The sequence below is a fragment of the Melopsittacus undulatus genome, chromosome 10 (genome assembly GCF_012275295.1).
Source record: "Melopsittacus undulatus isolate bMelUnd1 chromosome 10, bMelUnd1.mat.Z, whole genome shotgun sequence".
Lineage (NCBI taxonomy): Eukaryota > Metazoa > Chordata > Aves > Psittaciformes > Psittaculidae > Melopsittacus > Melopsittacus undulatus.
The window spans coordinates 18,694,747-18,720,283 of NC_047536.1; the positions used below are offsets into that span (position 1 = coordinate 18,694,747).

Consider the following 25,537-nt stretch of genomic DNA (forward strand, 5'->3'; position numbering starts at 1 on the left):
TAGTATGGGCAAGCATTTAGGTCAGTGGGCCCCTCCAGCAGTTAGGAATTTTACTCCCGAACAAGTGAAGAATCCGGAAGAATTAGTAAAACACCTAAATGAGGTGTGTTGTCATCCTGGCCATACCAGAGATGGACAAATTACAGCAACATGCTGGGGCTTGGCCTATGCTTATAGGGCCTTGATCGACACTATCCAACACCTTCAAAAGAAAAAAAATGTCCCTGGATCTGAGAGCAACACAGAAGTCAGCGCTGCTGTTCCAACTCCAAGTACAGCAGCTACACCATCCCCAGCGGCAAGTACAGTTGCTACCCAAACTTCAGCTGTGACAGACAGTGCAGCTACCCCAGTAACGAGTACAGCGGCTATTCAACCCTCGACTGTGACAGACAATGTAGCTACCCCAGCAACAAGTACAGTTGCTACTCAAACTACAGTGATAATCACTGCATCTGAACTAGAGGACCAATTCGTACCAATATCGGTTGCTCCTGTACACAAGAGAAAAACCAGAAAGGAGGCAAGAAGGAAGAGGCAGGATGAAGAAACTATGCATCCACTACCTGGTCTAGAATCTGATCAGGGGTCATCATCACACGACGAAGAAGAAGAGGTGACTTCTCGATCTCGGACCTCAACTGAGCTGCAGAATATACGAAAAGATTTCACCCATCAATCAGGGGAGCACATCATCACCTGGCTGCTCCGATGTTGGGATAATGGGGCTGATGGTCACGAACTAGCAGGTACAGAAGCCAAGCAGCTGGGATCACTTGCTAGAGAAGGGGGAATTGACAAAGCAATTGCAAGAGAGAAAAAGTCCCTCAGTCTTTGGAGGCAGCTTTTGGCAGCTGTGAAAGAGAGGTTCCCATACAAGGATGATGTTATGAGTCGTTCGGCCAAGTCGACTACTATAGACAAAGGCATCCAGTCCCTGAGGGAATCACCTATCATAGAGATGATCTACCACACCAAGCCGAATAATGGTAATGTACCCATAGATCCAGATGAAGTCGAATGCACACGACCCATGTGTCAAAAGCATACACGAAACGCACCGTCGTCATATGCCCATCCATTGGCAACGGTAACCTGGAATGACATAGCACCACTAACAGTGGATGAAATGGTTCATAAACTCCGAGAATTCAAAGACAATCTTACCCCTTCCATCATCTCAGCTGTGGAAAAACTGTCTCATGATCTCAAACAGTTGAGGGATGATCTGTCTGATTTATCTAGCTCCTCACGTGTGCCAACACGCGTTTCAGCTATTAACAAAAGGCGTCCTATTGCTCGAGAGAGAAAATATATAAGATACACACCACGGGCCACCCTATGGTTTTACCTGCGGGATCACAGAGAAGACATGACAAAGTGGGATGGACAACCTACTTCAGCCTTGGAGGAACGTGTGAGTGAATTGAAGAGAGGAGCAAGGGCCATGACTGATCGCCCCATGAGAGCTGCAGCTTCAGTCTCTGGTGAACATGTTCCCAGATGGAGCAGAAGAGCTGATTTTACTCCAGCTCCTGTGATAAAGAAGAATAATCCCTTTCAACACGACTTAGGTGTCCAAGATTGTGACGACGATGACTATTAGAGGGGCCCTGCCTCCAGCCAGGTGGAGGTAGGGGACAATCGTATTTACTGGACTGTGTGGATCAAATGGCCTGGCACATCAGCCCCACAGAAGTATAAGGCTCTAGTTGACACCGCTGCACAGTGTACCCTGATGCCATCGAACTGTCAAGGGGTGGAACCCATCTATATTTCTGGAGTGACAGGAGGGTCCCAAGAGTTGACTGTACTAGAGGCTGAAATTAGCCTGACTGGGAAGAAATGGCAGAAGCACCCCATTGTGACTGGTCCAGAGGCTCCATGCATCCTCGGCATGGACTACCTCAGGAGAGGGTACTTCAAAGACCCAAAAGGGTACCGGTGGGCTTTTGGTATTGCTGCTTTGGAGACTGAGGAAATTGAGCAGCTGTCCACCTTGCCTGGTCTCTCAGAGGATCCTTCTGTTGTGGGGTTGCTGAAAGTCGAAGAACAACAAGTGCCAATTGCGACCCCAACAGTGCACCGGCAGCAATATCGCACCAATCGAGACTCCCTGATTCCCATCCATAATCTGATCTGTAGACTGGAAAGGCAGGGAGTGATCAGCAGGACCCGCTCACCTTTTAATAGCCCCATATGGCCAGTGCGAAAGTCTAATGGAGAGTGGAGACAAACAGTAGACTATCGTGGCCTGAATGAAGTCACACCACCATTGAGTGCTGCCGTGCCGGACATGTTAGAGCTGCAGTATGAATTAGAGTCAAAGGCAGCCAAGTGGTATGCCACGATTGATATTGCCAATGCATTTTTCTCAATTCCTTTGTCAGCAGAGTGCAGGCCACAGTTTGCTTTTACTTGGAGGGGTGTCCAGTTCATTTGGAACTGACTGTCCCAGGGGTGGAAACACAGCCCCACCATCTGCCACAGACTGATCCAGACTGCACTGGAACAGGGGCAAGCTCCAGAACACTTGCAATACATCGATGACATTATTGTGTGGGGTGATACAGCAGAAGAAGTTTTTGAGGAAGGGAGGGAAATAATCCAAATCCTGCTGAAAGCTGGTTTTGCCATAAAACAGAATAAAGTCAAGGGACCTGCACGGGAAATTCAATTTTTGGGAATAAAATGGCAAGATGGACATAGACATATCCCTACAGAAGTAATCAATAAGATAACAGCAATGTCTCCACCAACTGATAAGAAAGAAACACAAGCTTTCTTGGGTGCTGTGGGGTTCTGGAGAATGCACATTCCAAATTACAGTTCAATCGTAAGCCCTCTCTATCATGTGACCCGGAAAAAGAATGATTTCAAATGGGGTCCTGAGCAACAACAAACCTTTGAGCAAATTAAACACGAGATAGTTCAGGCAGTGGCCCTTGGACCAGTCCGGACCGGTCCAGATGTGAAAAATGTACTGTACACTGCAGCTGGGGAGAATGGTCCTACCTGGAGCCTCTGGCAGAAAACTCCAGGAGAGACTCGAGGTCGACCCCTTGGTTTTTGGAGTCGGGGATGCAAAGGCTCGGAGGCCAGCTATACCCCAACAGAGAAAGAGATATTGGCAGCTTATGAAGGGGTTCGAGCTGCTTTGGAGGTGATTGGCACTGATGCACAGCTCCTTTTGGCACCCCGCTTGCCAGTGCTGGGCTGGATGTTCAAAGGCAGGGTCTCCTCTACACATCATGCAACTGATGCTACTTGGAGTAAATGGGCTGCACTAATTACACAACGAGCTCGGATAGGAAATCCCAGTTGTCCAGGCATTCTGGAAGTCATCATGGACTGGCCAGAGGGCAAAGGTTTTGGAATGTCACCAGAGAAGGAGGTGATGTGTGCCGAAGAGGCACCACCATATAATAAATTGTCAGAAAGTGAAAAGCAGTATGCCTTGTTCACTGATGGGTCCTGCCGTATTGTGGGAAAGCATCGGAGATGGAAGGCAGCTGTATGGAGTGCTCAGTGACAAGTTGCTGAAACTGCTGAAGGAGAGGGTGAATCGAGTCAGGTTGCCGAGGTGAAAGCCATCCAGCTGGCCCTGGACATTGCTGAGCGAGAAAGGTGGCCAGTACTTTATACTGACTCATGGATGGTGGCAAATGCCCTGTGGGGTTGGTTGCAGCAATGGAAGCAGAGCAACTGGCAACGCAGAGGTAAACCCATCTGGGCTGCTGCATTATGGCAAGATATCGCTGCCGGAGTGCAGAAGCTGGTGGTGAGGGTACGCCATGTAGATGCCCACATACCTAAGAGTCGGGCCACTGAGGAACACCACAATAACCAACAAGTGGATAAAGCTGCTAAGATTGAAGTAGCTCAGATGGACTTAGATTGGCAACATAAAGGCGAATTATTTTTGGCCCGGTGGGCCCATGACACTTCAGGCCATCAGGGCAGAGACGCAACATACAAATGGGCTCGTGATCAAGGGGTGGGCTTAACAATGGACACTATTGCCCAGGTTATTCATGAGTGTGAGACGTGCTGCAATTAAACAAGCTAAATGGTTAAAACCTCTTTGGTTTGGAGGACGATGGCTGAAGTATAAATATGGGGAGGCCTGGCAAATCGACTGTATCACACTCCCACCAACCCGCCAAGGCAAGCGCTATGTGCTTACCATGGTGGAAACAACCACAGGATGGCTGGAAACATATGCTGTGCCCCACGCCACTGCCCGGAACACTATCCTGGGCCTTGAGAAACAGATTTTGTGGCGACATGGCACCCCAGAGAGAACTGAGTCAGACAATGGAACTCATTTTCGGAACAACCTTATACACTTGGGCCAAAGAACATGGCATTGAGTGGGTATATCACATCCCCTACCATGCACCAGCCTCTGGGAAAATTGAACAGTACAATGGGCTGTTAAAAACTGAGAGCAATGGGTGGGGGAACTTTCAAGTATTGGGATACACATTTACCAAAGGCCACCTGGCTGGTCAACACCAGAGGATCTGCTAACAGGGCTGGCCCAGCCCAGTCAGAACTTTTACATATTGTAGAGGGGGACAAGGTTCCTGTAGTGCACATGAGGAATTTGCTAGGGAAGACAGTCTGGGTTACTCCTGTTTCAGGCCAAGGCAAACCCACTTGTGGGATTGCTTTTGCTCAAGGACCCGGATATACTTGGTGGGTAATGCAGGAAGATGGGGAAGTCCGATGTATACCTCAAGGGGATTTGATTTTAGGGGAAAACAGCCAATGAACTTAATTATATGTTGTTGCTTGCTGTGTAATATTTTTATAGTCCATCAACTAGATGTCTTCAGGTCACCAGCGACTGGCCCTGACTTCCCTCTAACCATCGTCCCAACAGAGAATGAACTTTGATAGAACCAGATGAGTTCTGCAGTAAAGGGATGATCAACATCGGCAGGCAACAATCCAGCACTGCACACAGACTTTCCTGCTACAAAAGACTATTACAAACTTAACATCATGGACCAAATGGACTCAATTGCATTATAGGGATTGGTCCATGTATTAAGAAATTATTTCTTTCTATCTGTCTGGGTGTACGCAGATGTATATATATATATATATATATATATGATGGTATATTGAAAATGTGGGATCTGAGCATGACGTGAATGGTATGGAATAAGGGGTGGGTAATGTCATGGGTTCAGCAGCAGCTCATGCTCTGCCAGGGAGGAGGGAGAGATAGGGCGCCTGGTCTGGGCTAGTCGGGGAGGTATTCCATACCACAGCACGTCCTGCTCGGGGAGGGGACTGGAAGCTGGCCGGAAGGGAAGGGGTTAACACGCCGGGCTGGGCTCGGGGAGGCAACTGGAAGCTGGCCAGGAGGGGAGGGGGGAGCTCTCTCTCTCTTCGGGGCTGGCCTCGTGGCGGCGGGTGGTATCGTATTCTCTCTCCCTGTTTGTCTCCTCTAACATTGATTTGTTATTGGTACCGGTAGTTATTTCTGTTATACCTTGATTGCTGGACTGATTTTACCTCAGTCCGTGGGAGTTGTATTCCTCTGGCTCTCCTTCCCATCCCTCCGGGAGTGGGAAGGTGAGGGGGGGAGGGGAAACAAAGGGGGAACTGTGCAGATTTAGTTTAAATCACGACAAGTGCTAATAGAACTTTTGGGTACAAACAAGTGTTTTTCCTGCTTGCTCAGTTGATCTCTGCTTGTTGGGACAATTACTGGTTAGATGAACACTTTTCCTTCGCTGTCAGTTCTGTATTTGCACTGTAGCGTTTCCTGCTGGCTGCTGCGCCTTTAACAGTAGTCAGTGTTCTTCCTTCACCACCCTGGGGTTGGCTTCCATATCCCTCTTTAGGTTTAAATAGGTCCTTAGTCTTTTAGTGATGGTCTTGGCAGTCCTGGGGTAATGGTTGGACTTGATGATCTTAAAGGTCTTTTCCAACCTGGTTGATTCTATGATTCAGGAGGCCGTTAGGTTCTAAACGCATGATCTTGACTTGAATGCCTGGTGGTTATGAATCTCTGGATTTAATTTATCCATTGTATTAATTAAAAAATAAAACCCCAAAACGTGACACTTCAGTCCAATAGCTGAGAATTGATAATTCATCAGTCTGAGCTGTGTGAAGGAGCAGAGACTCCAGGAAAGCTTTCACTCTGCAGGTTATGTGTTTGAAAAGGGCCCGTTCTTGGATGTGGACTGCTGTGGTTGTTTCTCATTAATAATTTGTGTAAGGGATAAAATCACTGTGTCCAAGCTGATGATCATCACTGCTGTGCCACAGAGCTGGTGAGCAGCAACAAGAATGAGGACACATTGCAAGGTGCAATGCTCTGCTTCTGTTTCAGATGCTAGACCCACAGATCTGTTACAGCATCTGTCTCCTAAAATGATGGAATCACTGTTAGATCTAGATGTAGTAGAGGCCACATTTGAGATCAGAGAGGCATAGTATGAACAGTAAATGTCAGCTTCTTCCCCAAAGACATCAGTAAATAGTCATCATAAACTCCAGTGAAGAGCAAAAGATGAAAAGGATAATTGCTCAATAGAACTCTGTTATTAATTCTCCTATTGAGAGGTTACCCTGACAAGATAAAGTATCAGATACACTCTGCTGTATCTCATGATGGCCTTTCACTTGAGGGTTGTCTAAACCTCTGGCTTAAAGGCCAGACCTCCAACACTTTAATAACTCTTAAAGAACCTGGCTTTCCCTGGCAAGGAGACTGCATTCCTCTTGCTAGCGTTTCTTGTGTACTGACCAGCGCTGGGGTTAAATGTACTGGCCTTTGCTGAGCTGCCCTCGAGGTTCTGTTAGGGTTGTGCTCTTGTTCTGCCCTGGTCTCTGTAGGTGGAGGTGTTGGTGCCAATCCATCAACCTCTTTCATCTGTGCATCTCATACGTGGAGAATCTCTGCTTCACATAGAGAGGACTTTGCTAATAATAGAGTAAGTATGGAAACCTGGCTGCTGCATGCCCTGGTGTGTTTTTGGCAGATGTTACTTTCGTATCATTTTCATCTGGTTTTAAGCTTGAGAGTAAGGAATTTTGGGTGTGATGACAAAGAAGGTAGAGGAGTTGGCTAACAAAGTGATAGGAGAGTGAAGATAATGTATGTGGTCTGCAGCATATCTGAGAGGCAGCTGGGTTGCTTTGCATTATTGCAGCTCTCGGACAGATGAATCATCATCTGGAAGTGTCAACAGCCATTTATTTCTTAATTTGTTCGAGATAAACAATAGTGTGACCTTTAGCAATAAACATTTTTCAACGAGAAAAGGCTGTCCTGATGACAGCAAACCTTAACAGCCGGCAGCAGAAGCTTTGCGAGCTGTGTTTTGGAATTGCTTTGTATTTGAAAAATCACATTGTGCTCCAACAGCTTGCCCTCTGGAATTCTTTTTTGCATGCCTGTAATATAATGCAAATGATCAAAATCCAGCCTTCAGACGAATTTAGGGTTGGATTCCTCACAGGCCACAGTGCTCTGGGAATGGCTGCTTGTCAGTGGGGTCAGGGTGATGCAGTACAGTGGAGGCATCCAGTTTGCTCTGAGGTGCTGACCACGTCACCTCCAGCAATTGTATTTGCTGACACTTGGTTCTTTCTTTATGGGGGTTCCCTTCTTAGGTTGGATTAAAAGTTCCTTAAAAGAAGCTGCTTTCCCACATGTGCCAGTGGTCACAACAGAGTAAATATTGTGGGGTTGTTTTCTACTTTTTCTGATAGTCCGTGTTACCAATGTCTCATTCCTATGAAGATTGCTATAATAGCTTACTCTTTTTTCCCCACTAATGTAGTTGGAATGTCTGTGATAAAAGAACTTCATTTTCCTGGCCATAAGCATTTGAAAACAACTGTAGGGATTTAATGTGCAGAAGAATATAGGTTGTATTGAAGAAGGGAGCAGCAGACTGTTGCTGGACAGCAAGAATGAACCTGCCTGGCATTGCCTGCCTCTTCCTGCATGCTAATGGGAACTGCTGAAGACCCACAGACTGACTTCCAGGCATTAACTTGAGCTGTTTCAGGATGGTCCAGAATAGCACCTACCTGTCTGGATAGGAAGAAATCGGAATGCAATACATGTGAAGTACAATGTTAGAATTCCTGATCATAAAAGATGCTTAGCTATGGCAGTCCTGTGTGGATTTGTGGCTTCACTTTTCATTTCTATAGCTATTCTTTAGTTCCTATCTCAGTTAAATTAAGCCTTTTCATAATGCTGGCTTGCAGAGTACTAATTATATCCCTCTGAGCTTGCTGTTACCAGAATGGCTTTAAGTAAACTGAAATGTGTTTTTCATGTGTATCAGTTTTCTCCTGGGGACTGTCAGATGTGAAATTTGTTTGCTTTTTGATTATTTAATTACCATGCAGCAGAGTGGTAAGTGGGTTCTATTATATCATAGAAATAGGAGGAGGGGAAGAGAAGTTGAAATGCAGGTCAGTTTGTAACACTGCAGGTTTCTATACTGGCTCTAATGGCATTTTATTATAGATAGCAGGTAACAGACGAAGCAGTTCCTGATTCTTCAGGGTCTGTGTCAGTCCAGAGACCTACAGTCTGAATCCAGCTGTGAGACACTGAGCTGTCCTCCTCTAATCTCCGTCTTGTATGAAATAGATTGTTGGTCTCCATCTAGTTCCTGTAGTCTATGGACACCTCTGTTGTATAAGCTATCTTTGTGTTTGCATGAATAAATATGCTGTCCTCTCTCTCTTGCTAGATAAATGAACAGCCTTAAGCTGAAGGAACTGAGGGCAGAGGACGGCATGCTTTCTCTTTGCAGGGTGCTTGTCTAAATGTTCTTTGCTTTTCATCTGATATACATAATTGGTAGCTCTGTACAGCAGTGGAACATCGAGTATGTACCGCTGCTGGGTGAGAGGCAGAAGTCAAGCTCTCCTCTCTTTGTGTCTGTTTTGGAGAAGAGATCTCTTTCAGGTGGAGGCTAGACTGGCACAAGTACAGAATCACAAATACCTGAGGTTGGAGAGGATGTCCAGGGATCATCCACCCCAACCCCTCTGCTCAGCTACAGCAGATTTCTCCATTTTACTCACTCAAGTCTTGAAAATCCCTAAGGATGGAGACCCCATAATGAATCTGGGGAACCTGTTCTGCTCAGTCACTGTTAGTGACTTAGCTTAAACAAAAGGAAATGTTTAAGCAGTATTTCCTATGCTTCCAGTTGTGCCCAAGGACACCCAGGTCCTTTTCTGCAAAGCTCCATGCACCAGTCAATAGGGGTGCATGGGGCTGCTGATCCCCAGGCACAGGAATATGTATTTCCCTTGGCAGAATTTAATGAGCTCCTTCTGGCCCATTTCTCTTGCCTGTCCATGTCCCTCTGAGTGGCACATCAGCCGTGCCTCCAGGCTTGTATCATTTGCAGACCCGCTGAGTGTGTGCTCGGTCCTGTCATCCAGGTCTTGAATGAAGATGTGCAGTGGTATTAGCCCTGATATTGGCCGCGGGGGTGCACAGTGATGGTCCAGGCCTCCAGCTCAGCTTGGTGCTGCTGATTGCAACCCTTGGAGCTCACTTTTCCGTCTGCCTCACTGACTGTTTATCCAGCTCAGATTTCATCACTTTGTCTGTAAGGATGTTATGGGAAGCAGTGATTTAAGTCAAGATGCTTTTTATAGGTAAGAAAATAGGAGTGAGGGAATCCACACATATTGGAATAGTAGACCTAGTAAGATGGGCTGCATGAGCATCCTGTATGCCCCAGTCCCATAGTTCCTTTGTCAAGTCACCAAAAGGCATAACTGCCTAGGGAGCACTGATGCCTCTAAAACTTACACTAATTGGTTGGATTTGTATTTATCTGGAGCAAACAGGCATGTATTTTTCAGCCCTCTCTTTAATGTGAAGCATGGCAGGGTTTTTACTTTTCATCCTTGCAGTAATCGAGTATACTGAATTATTCAAGACATTGTTAACTTCTGGTGTGCTGGAAGGCTGTGACTTAATTGCTGAATGTTATTTAAAAGAAACATCCTGCCACATACCTGGGTTAGCTGTGTGCAGAGAGGAGAATGTACCCACCACACAAGTGGTGCAGAAGTGCTTTGGCATTATCCTATGACTTAGCTTGGCAGAAGTCAGTGGCGGTGGTTGTATTTCATATAAAAGTCATGTTTCAGCATTCAGTTATTTGCATATTGACTGACAGCCTGTTCTTACTCATCTATAAGACTACTTCTGTTTAAATGACTGTATTTTACAACAACTGTTGTCTACAGTTGAAGAATACCGCAGCATCGGTTGTCATCTCTAAAGCACAATGTTACATGCAAAGCACTATGTTGATGTAGTAATAAACTTGAATGTGGTAGCACTAAAAATGCTGCATTCTCCAACCATAAGGATCATTCTGGAAGTGTGAACCCAGGTGGGCCATCTGCCTTACAGCACTGTGCGTCTGTACCGTGGCAATGTGTGAGGATTTACCGTCCTTCTTATGGTAACCAGTCAAAATCTGTGACTGGGAGGCAGGAACAGTTTCAGCTGAATTACTTGAATATGTTTAATGCAATATAACAATGCCATTTGCAAAGTCAACCTTCTGGCTTTTAGGTTAAACACAGTGTATTCTAGGGTGTTAGAAACATTGCAAACTTGGGTATAGTTGGCTTTGAGGAGAAAATTCTGTTACAAGTGAGGTTATGGGATCTCATTTTCCCTTGGTGGGGCTGTTAGGGAGGTTTTGGTTTTCAGCTTCATCTTTCTTCCAAGTTGACCATTTCTTTGGGCTTTACTTTAATTCTTGAAAATGATGCTTATTTAGGAGTCCTGAGAATATTTATTTCATCTTCTTCAGCCATTTAAAAACCTTTCTTATTCTTTCCCCACTTTTTTCCTTAGCTGTGTGTTTTCAGCAGGACTTTGTACAATACAATTAAAGCAGCTCTTTGACATTTGGGAGACAGCAGAGCATTATGAGCTCACACTCTGGCACGTGGCCACTGCTCATCTTTGAAAGGCAGCAAGAGGCTTTTAGGCCTTTTAATAAAGGAGTCTGGGGGTGTTTTCCCTAAAGAGTGTCATCTCAGCCCTTGGTTTTGACCAGTGTTTCCCTCTGCCCTCACATAGGGCTGGTCCTTTGCTTTGCACTGTTGTGCTGTCTTCCAGCATCCTGTAGCTTGTTTGGGCAGTTACTGGCAGGGGAGTCTCAGAGCCCAGCTGTTCACTGAGCATCAGAGGGAGCCACAGCCAAATCCCCCTTTTCCCCTTGTAAGATAAATCCCCAATGACTTTTTAGATCTCTCTTTATATCGCAGCAGAAGTAATTCTGGGATAATCTGAATGGAAAAACAAATGTGGGTAAGGCTGCTTGGCTGAACCACATGCAGCTTAATTTGGTCTGAAGGGCAGAAGTCACTAAGTAGTGTACGAAAGGGGGAAGGCGAGGGGTGAGTAATGTGTCGTTTGGTGCAGCATCAGGTGCATAGCAAATACAGAGCGGTTCCATTAACCACATCTGCCAGACCTTAATTGAAAGAAATCATGCTCTTAGTAGCTGAAATAGAAAAAGGTTTAATACTTGAGTTCTTTTTGATCTTTAAATGGAACAGTAAAGGATTTCTGCAGCTAAAGAGATTATCTTTTCATCTTTAGGCATACGCATTGTAGAAGTAGGGTTTTTTTCTCTCAAATGCGCTGAAATACATCTGGTTATTAGTACATCTCTGAATATATGGAGTGCCTGTGCTGAGAACCAAGTGGTGACAGTCTTTCTTACAGAATTTTGAATATGGTTCTTTGAAAGCTTTTTACCTTAACATAATAAAAAGAAAAAGATTTTTTGGCAGCTCTGCTTTTCCACAGCCTTTCCTTTAATGTCGCTTTCAAGGTCTGTTGTAGAAGTTGTGGTCACTGTTGTCTCAAACAACTGATAAAAAGATTATTTTTGTAAACTAAGTGACACAATAGCTTTTTCCCTTTGCTGTTGGAACTCACTGCAGACAATCTCAGGTCGGATTAGACTCTCATAACAGTTTTGGATTAACTGTCAGCAAGATTTCCCCTTGGGTAAGTGGGAAAAGGTTTGCTCTAGGTAGAGAGACTTGGAAGGAAACAAATGTACTCTTTACTTTCATTAGAATGAAATTCTCTGTCATGAAACATATTCATTTTGATATCAGCATCTCATTAAATCTCAGGCTTTTGATGATGCTCAGTTTGTGGACCTGGTCATTTGTCTGCTGCTTTAACATCATAAAGTTCCTGTAAGCAATTTTTAGGCTGCAGTCAAGTTCTAAGAATCTCCCTATCAAAATGCTTCTGATGGAAGCTAATACCAATATCACTTCTCCATGTGGAAAGTGACTGGTGAATATCACTGGTTCTGGTGGTGGCACAAACACTGCAAAGTGAAAACAGACTTCAGAGTAACTCAAGGGGTTGTGACCCATAGCCTAGATGCGAAGTTTGTTACCCGCACTCCTGTATGACTGCAGGTAGCACTGCAGAGCTGTACCTTCTGGTATAGGAGGGAATTTGTGAGCCCACCAGTACTCTGTTCTCTGGTGAGCACCAAATAGAGCAATAAATAAAACCTGATGCAGATGTCCAGTTTTTGTTTATGAAATTAGAATAATATGTTATTCTTCATTTCTGGCAGTGTCTTGTAGGCGTGGGATACTTCAGACAATTGTTAGTGACAAAGCTTGCTTTGGATCCATAATGAAATGTGGATGGGATTCACTTTCAAGTTTTCCTTTTCAGAGTATTCATTTCTAATGTTTCTAAACACCATTTCTGTACTTGTGTATACCCTTCATAACAGAATATCTAAATCCTGCATTGTTCATTAGGCACTGCCTGGAGAGTATTAAATACATTCTCTAGTGTTTTAAGGGTCATTGTAGTTGTTTACTTCAGCTTTTTGGTGGCTGCCTTAAACGAACCAGTTTATTTTTCATCATCTTGTATTTATTACTCTAAGATCAGTTGCTATGGCTAAAGGTCCTTCTAGAAAGGAGATGAGGTGACTTTAAAAGGTCTGCTTTACTATGACCTCTTAGCTAATTATTGTGTAGTGAAGGATGTCCAGCAAACTAAGGTTTAAACAAAGAATTGAGGAGCAGAGTTTCCATTACAGCTCATTAAATAAATCCGGCTGCGTTGCTTGCTACTAAGAAACCTTGTGGTTTTTAGTGGAATTTCTTGGGAAAACAGCTTTAATTTTATTCTCCTCACCTTGAAGTATATGTCCTCATCTGCTAGGAGTCAAAAATGGAGATATCTGCCAGCTGCAGTGCAAATCAGCATTTTAATGCTTTACAGCTGCTTCTCTATAGATGTTAATTAGAAATGTGATTCAGATACCCTCTGTTAGTGCTCATATGTGATGTCTATTATTGGTAATCATAGTTTCTGCTGTTTGAGCATGCATTTTGGGTGGTATTGACAAAGCAGCTGTTTCTACATAGGAACATTGATAAAGGTGGAAACTTCCTCACTTTGAGAAAATTCGAAGATGATGCTGCTGCAATTTAACAATAAAGGTGGATAATCTAAAACACATTCCTTTTCCATATAGTTCTAATTGCAGTGGTATTAGTAAAGACATGCCACACTCATTCTCTCACTGTAGCATCTATTCATAAACATCATAAGGACTGCTGTTGCCTACTTCCCACAAAGTATGCATTGATGTCTGCAGTGGAACACAGTTTACATTGCTGAATGGTGCAAGCCAAGGCTCAAGATCTAAAAGCAGGGTACCTTCAGCTATAGTGTACTACCGTCTCCCGCCTCCCATCCAGCTAAAGTGAGTGTGTCAGCTGAGAACAATATTGTCCATGAGATGGTTTAGTTTTGGTATCAGCACAGCAGGGAATAGCCCTAGATTTGTACTTCAGAATTTAATAGATTTATTGACCTTTCTTGCAGATGTCACTAACTTATTGTGATAGTTCTGTTTCTTGCCAATGAAGTAAACGGGAGCTTTGGGACCTGATGACAAAGAGGTCTAGGAGAGAAAAATGTGAGTTTGTAAAATGTATTCCTCCCATGCCAGAGTTTGTTTCTGCAGATCAAGTGTCCGTATTTTTCCTTCTCTATTGGTAATTTTTTAATTTGCCAAACACTTTGTGTTCTGTTCTCCGACACAGACTACAAGACAAATGTGCTTTTGCTTTATCATTCATGGTTATTAATGTATGAGCATTATTGTAGGAATGAGGGATTATCAGTTAGTTTTCCAGTATTCCATTTGGCTGCAATGCCAAAGCAGAGATTTTGTAGGGCTGTGCTATTAATTTTAGGCTTCATAGTTGTTCTTCCTCACTTAGCCACTTGAGATAAAAGCCTTTGGACTCCAAAGGGATGCATTCCTACCAAATCAAAGCAACTTTCAAGTGGGTTATATCCTGGACATAATGGAATAATCTCTAAGAAGACAAAATTCTGGAGTAGTTAATTCTTGTGCTGCTTCTGGAATCTTTCTTCTCCTGTTGGTATGCACAGAGCAAATACTTTTGAGCCAGGAAATTCTGATAAAGGCAAAGCTGAATCTCTGAGGACTGGTTTGGGTTGATTTTTTTCATGTACTTTTTTTGCTTTTTTTCCCCAGAAAAAAACACCTCAGTGACTTTTAAGTCTTTCATCTTGCAGCTTTGTTATGTTCCATGATGTTCCAGCATGAAATGTCTTAACGCTTCATTTGCCTGCATCTCCCTAAATGATGGCAAGCTTTGTCTTGCTGTCAGTTGTAGGCTTTGGGTTCATGTCATGATATACACTCCAGTAAATAGCTATCAACAGTGAATGTATAGTCACACGCTCAACAGAAGTGAACACCCTTCAATCACAGCAGCTTCCTCTGGCTCTGTTATGAAGCCCGTGGGTAGCAGTGGAGTAATTTTCAATTGGGTTCATTCTGTCCTGTGAGCAGACTTCTGAAACATTTTTGCACCCTTGCTTGTCTCTCCAGTGCTCAGAAAGCACTCAGTGATGTAGATTAAAGGCAGTTAAAGGCTGATGTGATCTCTCATGATTTGTAACTCTACTATGGAAAGGGAAATATAAATTCACAGGATCCTCAACCGGTGTGTGGTGTGTCAGCCTCAGACTGCTGAAGTGGTGATGCTATTGATATGGTGGGTTGTCTTAATGTTTTTCATCTGCCCATACAGTGTTCATCAATTTAGTAGAAGTGTGGTAGCATTAAACAGGAGCACAGGCGTTCCCTTGGTTAAACAACTGCATAATCAAAACCACTTACTTGGTTTTCAGATGAGGGCACAGATCCTGCGGGTTGAAGGCAGTATTTGGGACAGCAATGCCCTTCTTGCTAGTCACCATGGCTACATTAAGCTTGAGTTGAATATTAAGTGTGCTGCAAGGAGCTCACTCCTGTTTCAGCAGCTGCAGAGGCTACACAGGCCAAAACCTGCAGAGTTTGTATGTCAGCAGAGCAGTCTCTGTGATGTTAAAAGCAATCAACAACGAAAATCACTGAGAGTCACAAAATCACCTCTTTATATCAAATGTAGTCAACAGAAGAGGAAAAACCTAAGTTGATGCTTTAATTTTGATACATATTTAATGAAATGGGAAAGGAGAAGAGTAAACTGATGAGAATGATTCCCCTGGGAAATACGGCTTATAGCACAGGAGGAAAAACTGATGCTGTGGGTTGGCCGGGGAGTCAATGTGCAGGATTTAAGAACTATGATGCGTAACACCACAGGTTGGCTTCACTGCTCCTAATGAGCAAAAGGTGTTTAAACCTCACAGCATGAAGGAAGGATGAGTAAATTAATTCTTCTATATTCCCTCAGGAAGAAACAATTGGAATAGACTTCCTTTACAAGGGAAAATTCCCTGAGAGTTTAAGAGGTGAGGCTGTAGCTGAGATGATTATTCCCTATGTATTTTCCTGCTTGGAAATGCAGCCTACTAAACTTTCCCTAAGGTCTGGGAGTATGTTTATGCAAATGCTAGTAAATGTGAGTTTTCATTTAAGATTGCACCTTTGTCTCTGCATTCAGTACTAGTATCTCTTGAAGCCATAACTGAGCAGGGTTTGGATGTCTGGTGCAGGGTGCAGGAAGTGGTGAGAAAGTTCCCTTTGCAAATCCAGGATGTGATTGATGATACAGACAAGAAAGCAGGAGTTAATGCACTTGAGTTTATCGAAGCACACAGCACAGCCTCACACCAGTGGTGTCTGCCCCTGTAACTTGCAATCTGGCTTATTTCTTATGCCCCACGCTTCCATTTTTGTGCATTCATTGTTCCTAAAATGGAATCTTGGCTTTAAAACATTTAGAAAGAGAACAAAGGAAGATTCTGAGGAACCCAACTCTTGGTCTTTGTTACAATCTAAAAACTGCTGTATGGGTTGTACTCTTTCAGCTATTGTCCCATGCATAGAAGCCCTTTTTCCTCTACCCAGTTTTTGTTTGTAAAGCTGTGCTGAGCCCCAGGACTGATACAGAATGGGCAGTGAGAACAGGACCTGCTTCCTTTCAAGAGATTACTACAGAACTGTAATCAGCGAAGCAACAGATATTAATTCTCTTACTTCTAAGGTCTTTTCTTCTTTCTTTGCAAGAAGATTCAGCTTGGAAAGCTGTCACCCGCTTAATCAGTTTGCTATTATTGGGACTGATGTTCATAGTAGGATTTATTAAATCAGTTTATTATCCCCCAACCAACTTCAGTGATCAGCTCATGAAAGCATTGGAAGAAATTTAAAACTGGTGTAAGTGCTGCCTGTTTGGATAACAGCACATTCTGCTATTTAAAGGATTACTCATCTGCACCAAAACAGGGAGAGAAGTTAATTTCAGTGATGTAGAGCTTTCTATTTCAGGGAGGCTTGGCTTGCACATTGTGATGGATTCGGGAAGAAGTCGAATTCATTCTTAAATTGTTAAACAGCACATTTGGGCTGAGTATCTAAGTAAAGATGTATGGATTCATTTGTAATCTTAAACAAGCATGTCTGCATGTGAGAGGGGAGGGATGAGCAGCAGGGTAACCTCTTAACAGGTGAACGGTTGCACTTCAGGTTTTGGTGGTTGAAAAGCTGTAAAATAACCTGCAGGGAAGAGGAACCATCCCTGTCTGCTTTAAAGGGGATTCTGCAATTGCTCCAGTTCTTTCTAACTGTGCCATGTGCCCTTCAGCAGGACCGGGAATGTTCCCTGTATTTCCAGAGTGCCATGGCTCTCCTGTCTTCATATCCTCAGTCTTTTGAGTGTACACTGAAGCAAAGCACATCAGGAGAAGGCAGGATACTGCAGGGCAGAGGAAACTCTGGTTTCATTGGTGGCATCTAATCTGCAGGCAGCTGCTCATGGATGATGAGGCCAAAAGGATGAAGTGCAGTAAAACCACCATAGGAATTTAATATAGGGGAAAAAAGTCTTATTTTGACAGCTTTGGGACCACTTATGTTAGGCTGTTGAAGCTTCTCTGCTATGTTCACACTGTTTTATTTACAGCTCAAAATAAAGCAGTAGTTCTTGACTGGTACTGTTAATGTATATGCTGTATATCAAGTTTATTGCAAAGTCTGTTAGCAAGCTACCAGCCTATCTTTTAATCTGCAGATAATCTTACTCTCATTTATGTGGTTGGGCTCTCTTACTTTGCCCAGTGTAGGCACAGCCATTGGAACCCATCCAGTTCACCTAACAACTTTCGTTAAAGAAAATTGCCCTTGTAATAAAAATTACTCAGTGTGACAAGGTTCCATAATATATTTTTTAAAGCCTCATAAAATTTCGTAGCACTTAATGCCATTTGTTTGTTTTCCTGAGATATTCTTTTAAAAGCAGAAATTGACTTAATTGTGACAGTATTTGTAATAGAATGAAGTAACTGTTTTCTGAGTGTTTGGAGGCCAGGTTGGATGCAGGAATAGCACAGGGATAAGGAGATAAGAAAGCCTTGTCTTTGAAAAGTATGTTTGATTATGTTTTATATGTTGTTGGTGAGGTTACTTCACAGTCTGTGACCCTTTAGTAAGGGGAAGTAGATACAATAAATTCTGCTCACTTGCGGTTCATGGTACATCAGTCTTAACCTTATAAAATGCAATGATCAAGCATGGATTTTTCTGCAGTGATTGGGAGTAGCTCATCTGAGCATTATTGCTCTTGGCTTCAAGGACTTGGTACATGTGTCCCCTGCATCACACATGGGTGCTGATGGAGTAAGTACTTACAGCTTTTCCTTGCTTCTTCCAGCCATCGGAGGCATAAGAAGATTCCTAATGTGTGAGATATTTCTTAACAGTGCAACACAGAGCAGGCTGTGTGCTGCAAGTGTGAAATGCTTTGGTATTTGTTTTTACTATGGAAACATGGTAAATAAGTGCTAAAGAAGCAAAATGAGCATTTGGGAATGGAATGGGAAGTAAGTGGGTTAAACTTCTTGGTGTCTCTTTGCAGAGTACTCACCTGAGAACTCTATAGCTCCTATGCCTTCTTTTCTCCTATATGCTATGAAGATGGGGAATTCTCTCAGTTCTTAACTGCTTGTTCATTAATAGATACAAATCAACCTGTCTTCAGCTGGTGTGTAGCAGAGCAGCCATCATCATCACCACAAATACAGCCAAGTCCAGTGACTTTTGTTCACTTGCTGCTGTGTTTTCCTGTGTGAGACCAGAACCAAAGCTGTGCTTGTATTTCCTGGCAGCAGGCTCAGGTGGGCTATGCTCATACCTTTGGAGGAATTGGTTAGGCTGCCTTCAGGTGTCACCCTACATGAAAGAGCACACCAAACCAGGACCATTCAGAAAGGTGCATGATGCCAAAACCTAAAATGAGCAGTGCACAGGTAGAAGGCAAACTTCTGGGATCTTTCACAGTCTCATTTTCTTGTTTCTAGCAAAATAAACATGGGTTTTCCATTCCTTTGGAGCTTTGGATATTACAGGACTTGCTAAGACTTTTTTGAAGACTTTGTAGGTCTGGTTTAGATAATTAAAGTATTGTGGGGTCTGATCTTGCAAGTGCTACAAAACCTGTGGCTACTATTAGGGGAATCAGGCTCAGCATCTGCTTGATGGTTAACTCCTTCCTATACCTACCTATGAGCACTGGCAGCCGCTTTCATGTTTCTCTTGGGTAGATTCACTAAGGTGTACCTTCTGTCCTGGGCTTAGCTGATTTATGCTTGAAATTATGGTTGTTTTGTTCTCTTTTCTGTTGAACTAATCTTTTGTGATAAACTAACAATGGTGAGGGATGAACTGTGATGTTTAACAATGGTGGTGGCTTTTCTGTTTGTTCTTGTTAGACTCTTGTTGAGTCTACCCACTATTTCAGGATGAAGGTAACTGCAGTTATAACATATCTAGTTTCTATGGAAGGCCCTTATTTAAAAAACCTATAATAGAGTGGACAAAATTTCTGGTTGCTTGAGAGGATCTATTCAAAAGAGACTTGAAAGGTATGATGGAAAAACGTGCTAGACAGCAAGAAGCACTAAGGGCTCTATTGAGCAGGGCAGCCTACGTAGATACTGAGGGACAATTGGACTTGTCAGGCAAAACACAGAAATGCATTTGTGAGCAAAAAACACCTGGGGGATGTTAAATAAAGCTTTGGAAAGGGCAAAGAGCTTGCTAGGAATACCTGAAAAGCAAAGTTGATTTGGGTGATCTTTGAAGGAAGGCAGGTGATGGCTGCTTCAAAGGGGAGGTGCAGGCTGTGTGTTAGTCGTAGGGATTCTGCCCATTTTTTTCCTCCAGTAGTTAAATCTTTGATAAAATCCTGAAGCACAATTGCTGGGTCAGTGCCATCGGGGAGAGTTTAGAACTTAGTGAAGTTTATCTGCCCCTTTGCTCTTTTTAGAGACTTATTCCAATACCTGGCTTCCCTGGTGCCCTGTTCAGGGTGTTCTCACACTGGCTGCCTATTCAACCCCTGCCTTTCATAGCTGCTTTGGAAGCCAAGGAAGACTGCTATACAGAATGGAGTGGATGTGTTCCCTGTAGTCAAGGCAAATAAGCCTGTGAGGTTATTTGTATTTGAATGATTGCCTCCATTCAAGTTCTGTTGTGTGAGATTTTAAGATTAGTTAATTGCTTAGATTTGACAAAGTAGCTTTTGCCTAGCAAGGCTCGTTTCCTTGATTGGTTACTGATGGCTGTGGATAGGATGGTGCATTAATGAACAGTCCCTGGCACGCTGTGAATGGGGTATGCTGTCAAGTCAGTCAAAACTTCAGATGCCTACAGATCAGCCCATTAGCGATTAGGCCAGCATCAGCTTTTAGCCTATTTTTAGGTTTTTCTTTGGTGCTTCACTCTTTGATGTAAAGACAGCTGTGTGCCCCTCACTCTTTATGTAGACCAAGCTTTTTCTTTCCCCTTCTAAACAAGCTGTCTATTGTTTTGATCACTCAGTAATCTTCTGCAGCTCCCCTGTTTGAGTTCTCATTAATTGTGGTGACTACAAATGTCTGTGCTAATTCTGATGTGGCTCCAGTCCATATTCACTAGCGTAAATATTTCCGTATTTAAATGCAAATATCTCCTCTGATAAGCATTTAATGAAGCCATCCAGATACATGCAGTGGCTATGCCTGTGGTGCTGGCTTGGGGGGACGGCTGAGTAGGCTTTTTGCTGTTTGTTTATGCATTGGTCATGTTGTGTGATTTGAGGAAACCCAAAGCAACTTAAATCTGCTGTGTGTTTACTTCTGAAAGTAAATTGTCCTGGGTCTCTTCTAAGCTACATTGGTTTCCACAAAAGTGTCATAGGCTCTCTGCTCTGATAAAGTTCTCCCAGAGTTCTGCTGTGTGGTTTCTTATTCCTCTTTCTCTGCTGCTTTCTTTCTCATCCTTCACTCTTCCATCTTCTCCTAGTTCTTCTTTTTGCTGTTTACTGCTTCTAAGGTTTTGGGACATCTTCAGGAGTCTTGGGTAAGCAGTTATGTTTAAACCCTGGATTTAAAGGAAATGATTCTTTCTTCCTTATTCCTGTTACGGCAGTGGTTAGCTGCTCAGGACGTACTTCCAAAGAGCTCTCTTTCTGGTAAAGAGGGAACAGCATTTTTAAGAAGTTAATTGTTACAGTGTTTGAATTTCTCATTTCCATGCAGAACACCTGAAGAAACGCCTGGAGGATTACATGGCCCAGTTCCCAAATGTAAGAATCCTCCGAACCAAAAAGAGAGAAGGGCTGATACGGACTCGGATGCTGGGGGCCTCTGTGGCCATAGGGGATGTCATCACCTTCTTGGATTCCCATTGCGAGGCCAATGTGAACTGGCTGCCACCTCTGCTAGGTAAGCGCGTGGTGCTGTACATGGCTGAAGACTGACCTGATAAAGAGCTGACACCTTCTGCTTTTGCCTCAGGCTGCAAGTGGACAAAAGGACGATGAATGTCTTAAAAGCAAAACCAAACCAACCACAAGGCTTGGGTGAATTGCTGGAAACTTGTAGCCTTTATTTTTTCCATTCTAGAGCCCTGCACTGTACAACAACACTATCAAATGCTTTGCTTAATTAAAAAGCAGAGATCATATTCTTCCATTTCCTTGCTAAATGAAATCTTAAGTAATTTATATCTTGCTACAAGGCTAAGCTCTCGCGTGGTCATTCAGCAGCTTGCAGAGAGGAATGGCTTTATGAAACAGACAAGATCCTTACGTATAGTTTTTAAGTAGATTTTAGGTATTTTTTTCCTCCTGTATAACTATATTTAACTTCATAGTCTGCAAGCCTGTGGAATATACTTCTTGTGAATGACAGCTGCTGGTATGTCTTTGTAGAACATATGCAGTCTTTTCCAAGGCAGTGCTTCTTCTTTAAGGAAACATCAGTTTTACAACATCTGTTGTTTTCAAGGATGACTAATTGAAAGGACAGTGCCTTCTGTTTCTGCACCTGCATGCCTCTGGCCAGTACCAAGCTCCTTCACAACCCTATTGCAAGTCATCTGTCAAAGCTCTCCGAGGTCTGACTTTGTCAAATAAACTGTGGCACCAATAGTCAAGGGGAGGTTTAAGAGAAACTAGTTACACTTGTCAGCAGGATGGCTGGATGGTAATATACGGTTGTTTTCGCTATAGTTTGTATCTGACAATGGTATAAAACATTTGCTGCTTCATGAGCCCCTGGAAAGGAGGACAGAATTAGCTCAAATGCCATTTAAATGAGAACACGTAGAGTATGCGTTAATTTTAAAGCATAGAAAGGATTTGTTGGATGTGCATTGGAAGCTGAAACATCATTTGTCACCTCTGCTCTGAAAGTTAACTTCCAACTAGAGATCATCTCAGTAATAAAGTATTTAAGAAGTTCCAGATGTTTACGCAGGAATTAATCCTGTGTTGTATTATTTGGTTGGAAGAAAAGATTGAGGGGAGGAGGTACATTTGTATTTCTTGAGCCTGCTGAGAGTAGTTATGCCATTAGTCTGGATTGTTTCCTGCCAGATTCTGGCACAGCGGTTTAAAGGTAGATGCTACGATGGGTTATTGCCCTGGCTTTGTATCTGGGCAGAAAGGGTTCACATCCGGGTTGCTCATTAAAATGAGGACTGGTCACTAAGTACAGGATGTCTGGTTTCAGCCTGGCAGTTTATGTATCTGTGGTAGTGTGCCTGTGTCTTTCTATTCTTCTCCTGGGTGATAACAGAATCACAGAATGGTTTGGGTTGGAAGGGACCTTAAGCTCATCCACGGGCAGGGCACCTTCCACTGGAGCAGGTTGCTCCAAGTCCTGTCCAGCCTGGCCTTGAACACTGCCTGGGATGGAGCATTCACCACTTCCTTGGGCAGCCTGTTACAGTGCCTCACCACTTTCACAGTAATGGCCACTGTAGCATGGATACCTAGTGTTTTTATCTCAATAGTTCAAGCTTGAATACTTCAATGCAGAAATACCAGATGAATTGATATCAATTGGAGCATCTGCCCAAAAGAATGAATGGGAAGAACAGGAACAACATCATTCTTGGACAACTTTGTGTTTTGATGCTCTCTTCTGTAATTTCATGGTCAAAGGAACCAGCTGGTGCAGGTTTTCTAACATGTTTCTCCAATCTTCAGATCGCATTGCCCGGAACCGCAAGACTATCGTTTGCCCGATGATTGATGTTATTGATCATGACCACTTTGGATATGAGACTCAGGCTGGAGATGCTATGCGAGGTGCATTTGACTGGGAGATGTATTACAAGAGGATCCCTATTCCTCCTGAGTTACAGAAACTTGATCCCAGTGATCCCTTTGAGTAAGTTACTGAAATGAAGCGTGCTAAGAGCTGGCTAACAAAAGAACACCCTGTTACAGGGTTGGTTTACACCTTAGTGTAGTAAAAGTCAGAAGCTGGTGTTAAGCTACTTGCTTTTTGGCAGCTGTTTGTTTAGTTGGCCCAAAAGAAATGTGTTGTATAGTAGCTGTGAACACTCTCCTTTTCATTGCTGTTTTTTGCCACCTTAATTCCCACAGAAGTTAACATTTCATTTAGAACTGTAATGTGTAGCGTTTAATGTGGTCATTTATTACTGAAATCTTTCAAACATAACTTAGTATCCCTAATGCTTTGCCAAAAACAACAAACCAATGGCAGCTTATATGTCATTCCCAGGTGGGGGAAGAAGAAAAACTAGCAGTATAATTACAGCAATTTTGATGATTGCAGTGCATTGCAGAAGTAAATCTGTGCTCAAGTTATGTTCCACTGTTGCTGTGCTTGCCAACATTGAGACAGTTCTGCTGTCCTTTATAGTTATGCAGTGCTCCAAAAAAACCCCAACACCACTTTTTGAGGTCAAGCTCAGTGACTTGCTCATGCTACTGAGACAGAGCATCCCATGTGCTGCATATGGGTCCCAATGGGAGAGCTTAAATTCTGTCACTTAATGGTGAACTCTTGACTGCTGGAGGAGAGGCATTGACTGGTTCTGGAGGGAGCCTGGTCCGGTCCTCCTCCTCTGCAAGTGGGAAAAGGTAGATAATGCAAAACCAACTGTTTTATGCCCTGATAGGGCTGCAAAGGCACCGGAACACTGGGTGGTGAAAAGAATATTTGTCAAATTTTGTTTTGTGTTTTAAATGTTTAGCCAGAGATCTGTATCTTTGAATGTGTTTGTAATATGGAGTCTGGTTTTTCCTTAAGGTCTCCTGTAATGGCTGGAGGACTGTTTGCAGTCGATAGAAAGTGGTTCTGGGAGCTGGGAGGGTATGATGCAGGTCTGGAGATATGGGGAGGAGAGCAGTATGAAATATCCTTTAAGGTGAGCTATGTTCTCTGGAAATTACTTCTGTTTTGAAAAGTAAGAATTGTTCTGAGGCGCAGAATGTGAATGATCTATTTTGTCCTTGCTTTTGCGTGTGATTTAAAGGTGAAAGAGCTGGGAGTAGTAAGTACACAGAAGAAACAGCAATGATGTGAGCAGTCATTTGTGAGGGTCAGTTTTGGAGCATGATTAGCAGGGTGTCCCCTGTAGTGTGGTCAGAGCTTCAGATGTGTGCACTCCTCCCAGCAAGGGTAAATCAGCTTGTATGGAGCTCTCTGGCTTTAGGCTTCTTACTACTCACCCTGGCAAGATGATAAATACCCTTCTTCTTGAGGGGAGGAGGATTCTGGCAGCTAAGTGTTTGTCCAACCGTGTACCTCAGTCCTGAGCCTGAGTTCCCAGAGGTGAGAGTAACGTACTGTCTATAGTCAGTCCATCTGACTCCTGGCTGCAAGGAACTGAGACTATTACCCTGTAAGAAATACTCAACAATTGGAATAACAACACTGTTGCTGACAATGACTTCAGATCATTAACTGCCTGGCTTGGGGACAGTTCTGTCACTTATTGATTGACCAAGCTGTTCAGTTGAGGGCTGTAAAATAAGAGTTAGACAGGCAAAACTGCATACCAATAGTAACGAGTCACTGTGACCTATGAAGACCTCTGGTACCTGTGTTGCCTTGGAATGTGGCACTCTGAAATCCATTCTAGGAAACTCACTGGGATGTCCCAGACCACTGAAGGCAGATGGCTAGTGTTCTCTTTACTGATGAGAATCCTTTCCATAGTCTAGAGGGAACTGAGTGAAGACTTCTGCATTAAACTGTTTGGGCTGCTGTGTGATTTCTCTTTCACAGGTTAAATGTATAACCTTACAGGTGTTGGGATGCTACTGACCTAAGCTAACTGACCTCTGCCTGGGGCCAGAAGATGGTAGCAGTGCTAACAGAGGGCACAGTTTAGCTTCAGCAGCTAAAATTCCTCATGTCTCCCCTGGCAAAGGAGTCATGGCTGATCTCTTACAAAACAGATTGCTAAATCCCAATGCCTCCATGCAATTCGGAGGCATATCCAGCTATATTCAGCCAGCCATGTTACCTTGTATACCCACTGTGTGCTGCTTACTGTGCAGCAAATGATAGGGAAAAAGAGACACTGTTTTGAAGACAAAGTCTTTTCTGCCGTTGTTTGCTCACAAGCAAACCCGAAGTAATAAAGTCACATTAGAGGTCCCTTCTCTGTAGTAGCAGGAAGAGAGGGCTGAGGGCACCCTCTTTGAAGATGACACTGCA

The 25,537-nt window shown here is 43.4% G+C and overlaps 1 protein-coding gene across 1 annotated transcript in view; it reads left to right on the top strand.

Moving 5' to 3' along the window:
* The window catches only part of GALNT10 (polypeptide N-acetylgalactosaminyltransferase 10), an 89,417-nt gene that overhangs the window by 46,529 nt on the left and 17,351 nt on the right, over positions 1 to 25,537 (top strand). Inside the window, exons 5-7 of the mRNA XM_005147177.3 lie at positions 21,095 to 21,280; positions 23,050 to 23,233; positions 24,122 to 24,239. Coding sequence (XP_005147234.1) covers positions 21,095 to 21,280; positions 23,050 to 23,233; positions 24,122 to 24,239 — 488 coding nt within the window. The remainder of the gene's footprint in view (positions 1 to 21,094; positions 21,281 to 23,049; positions 23,234 to 24,121; positions 24,240 to 25,537) is intronic.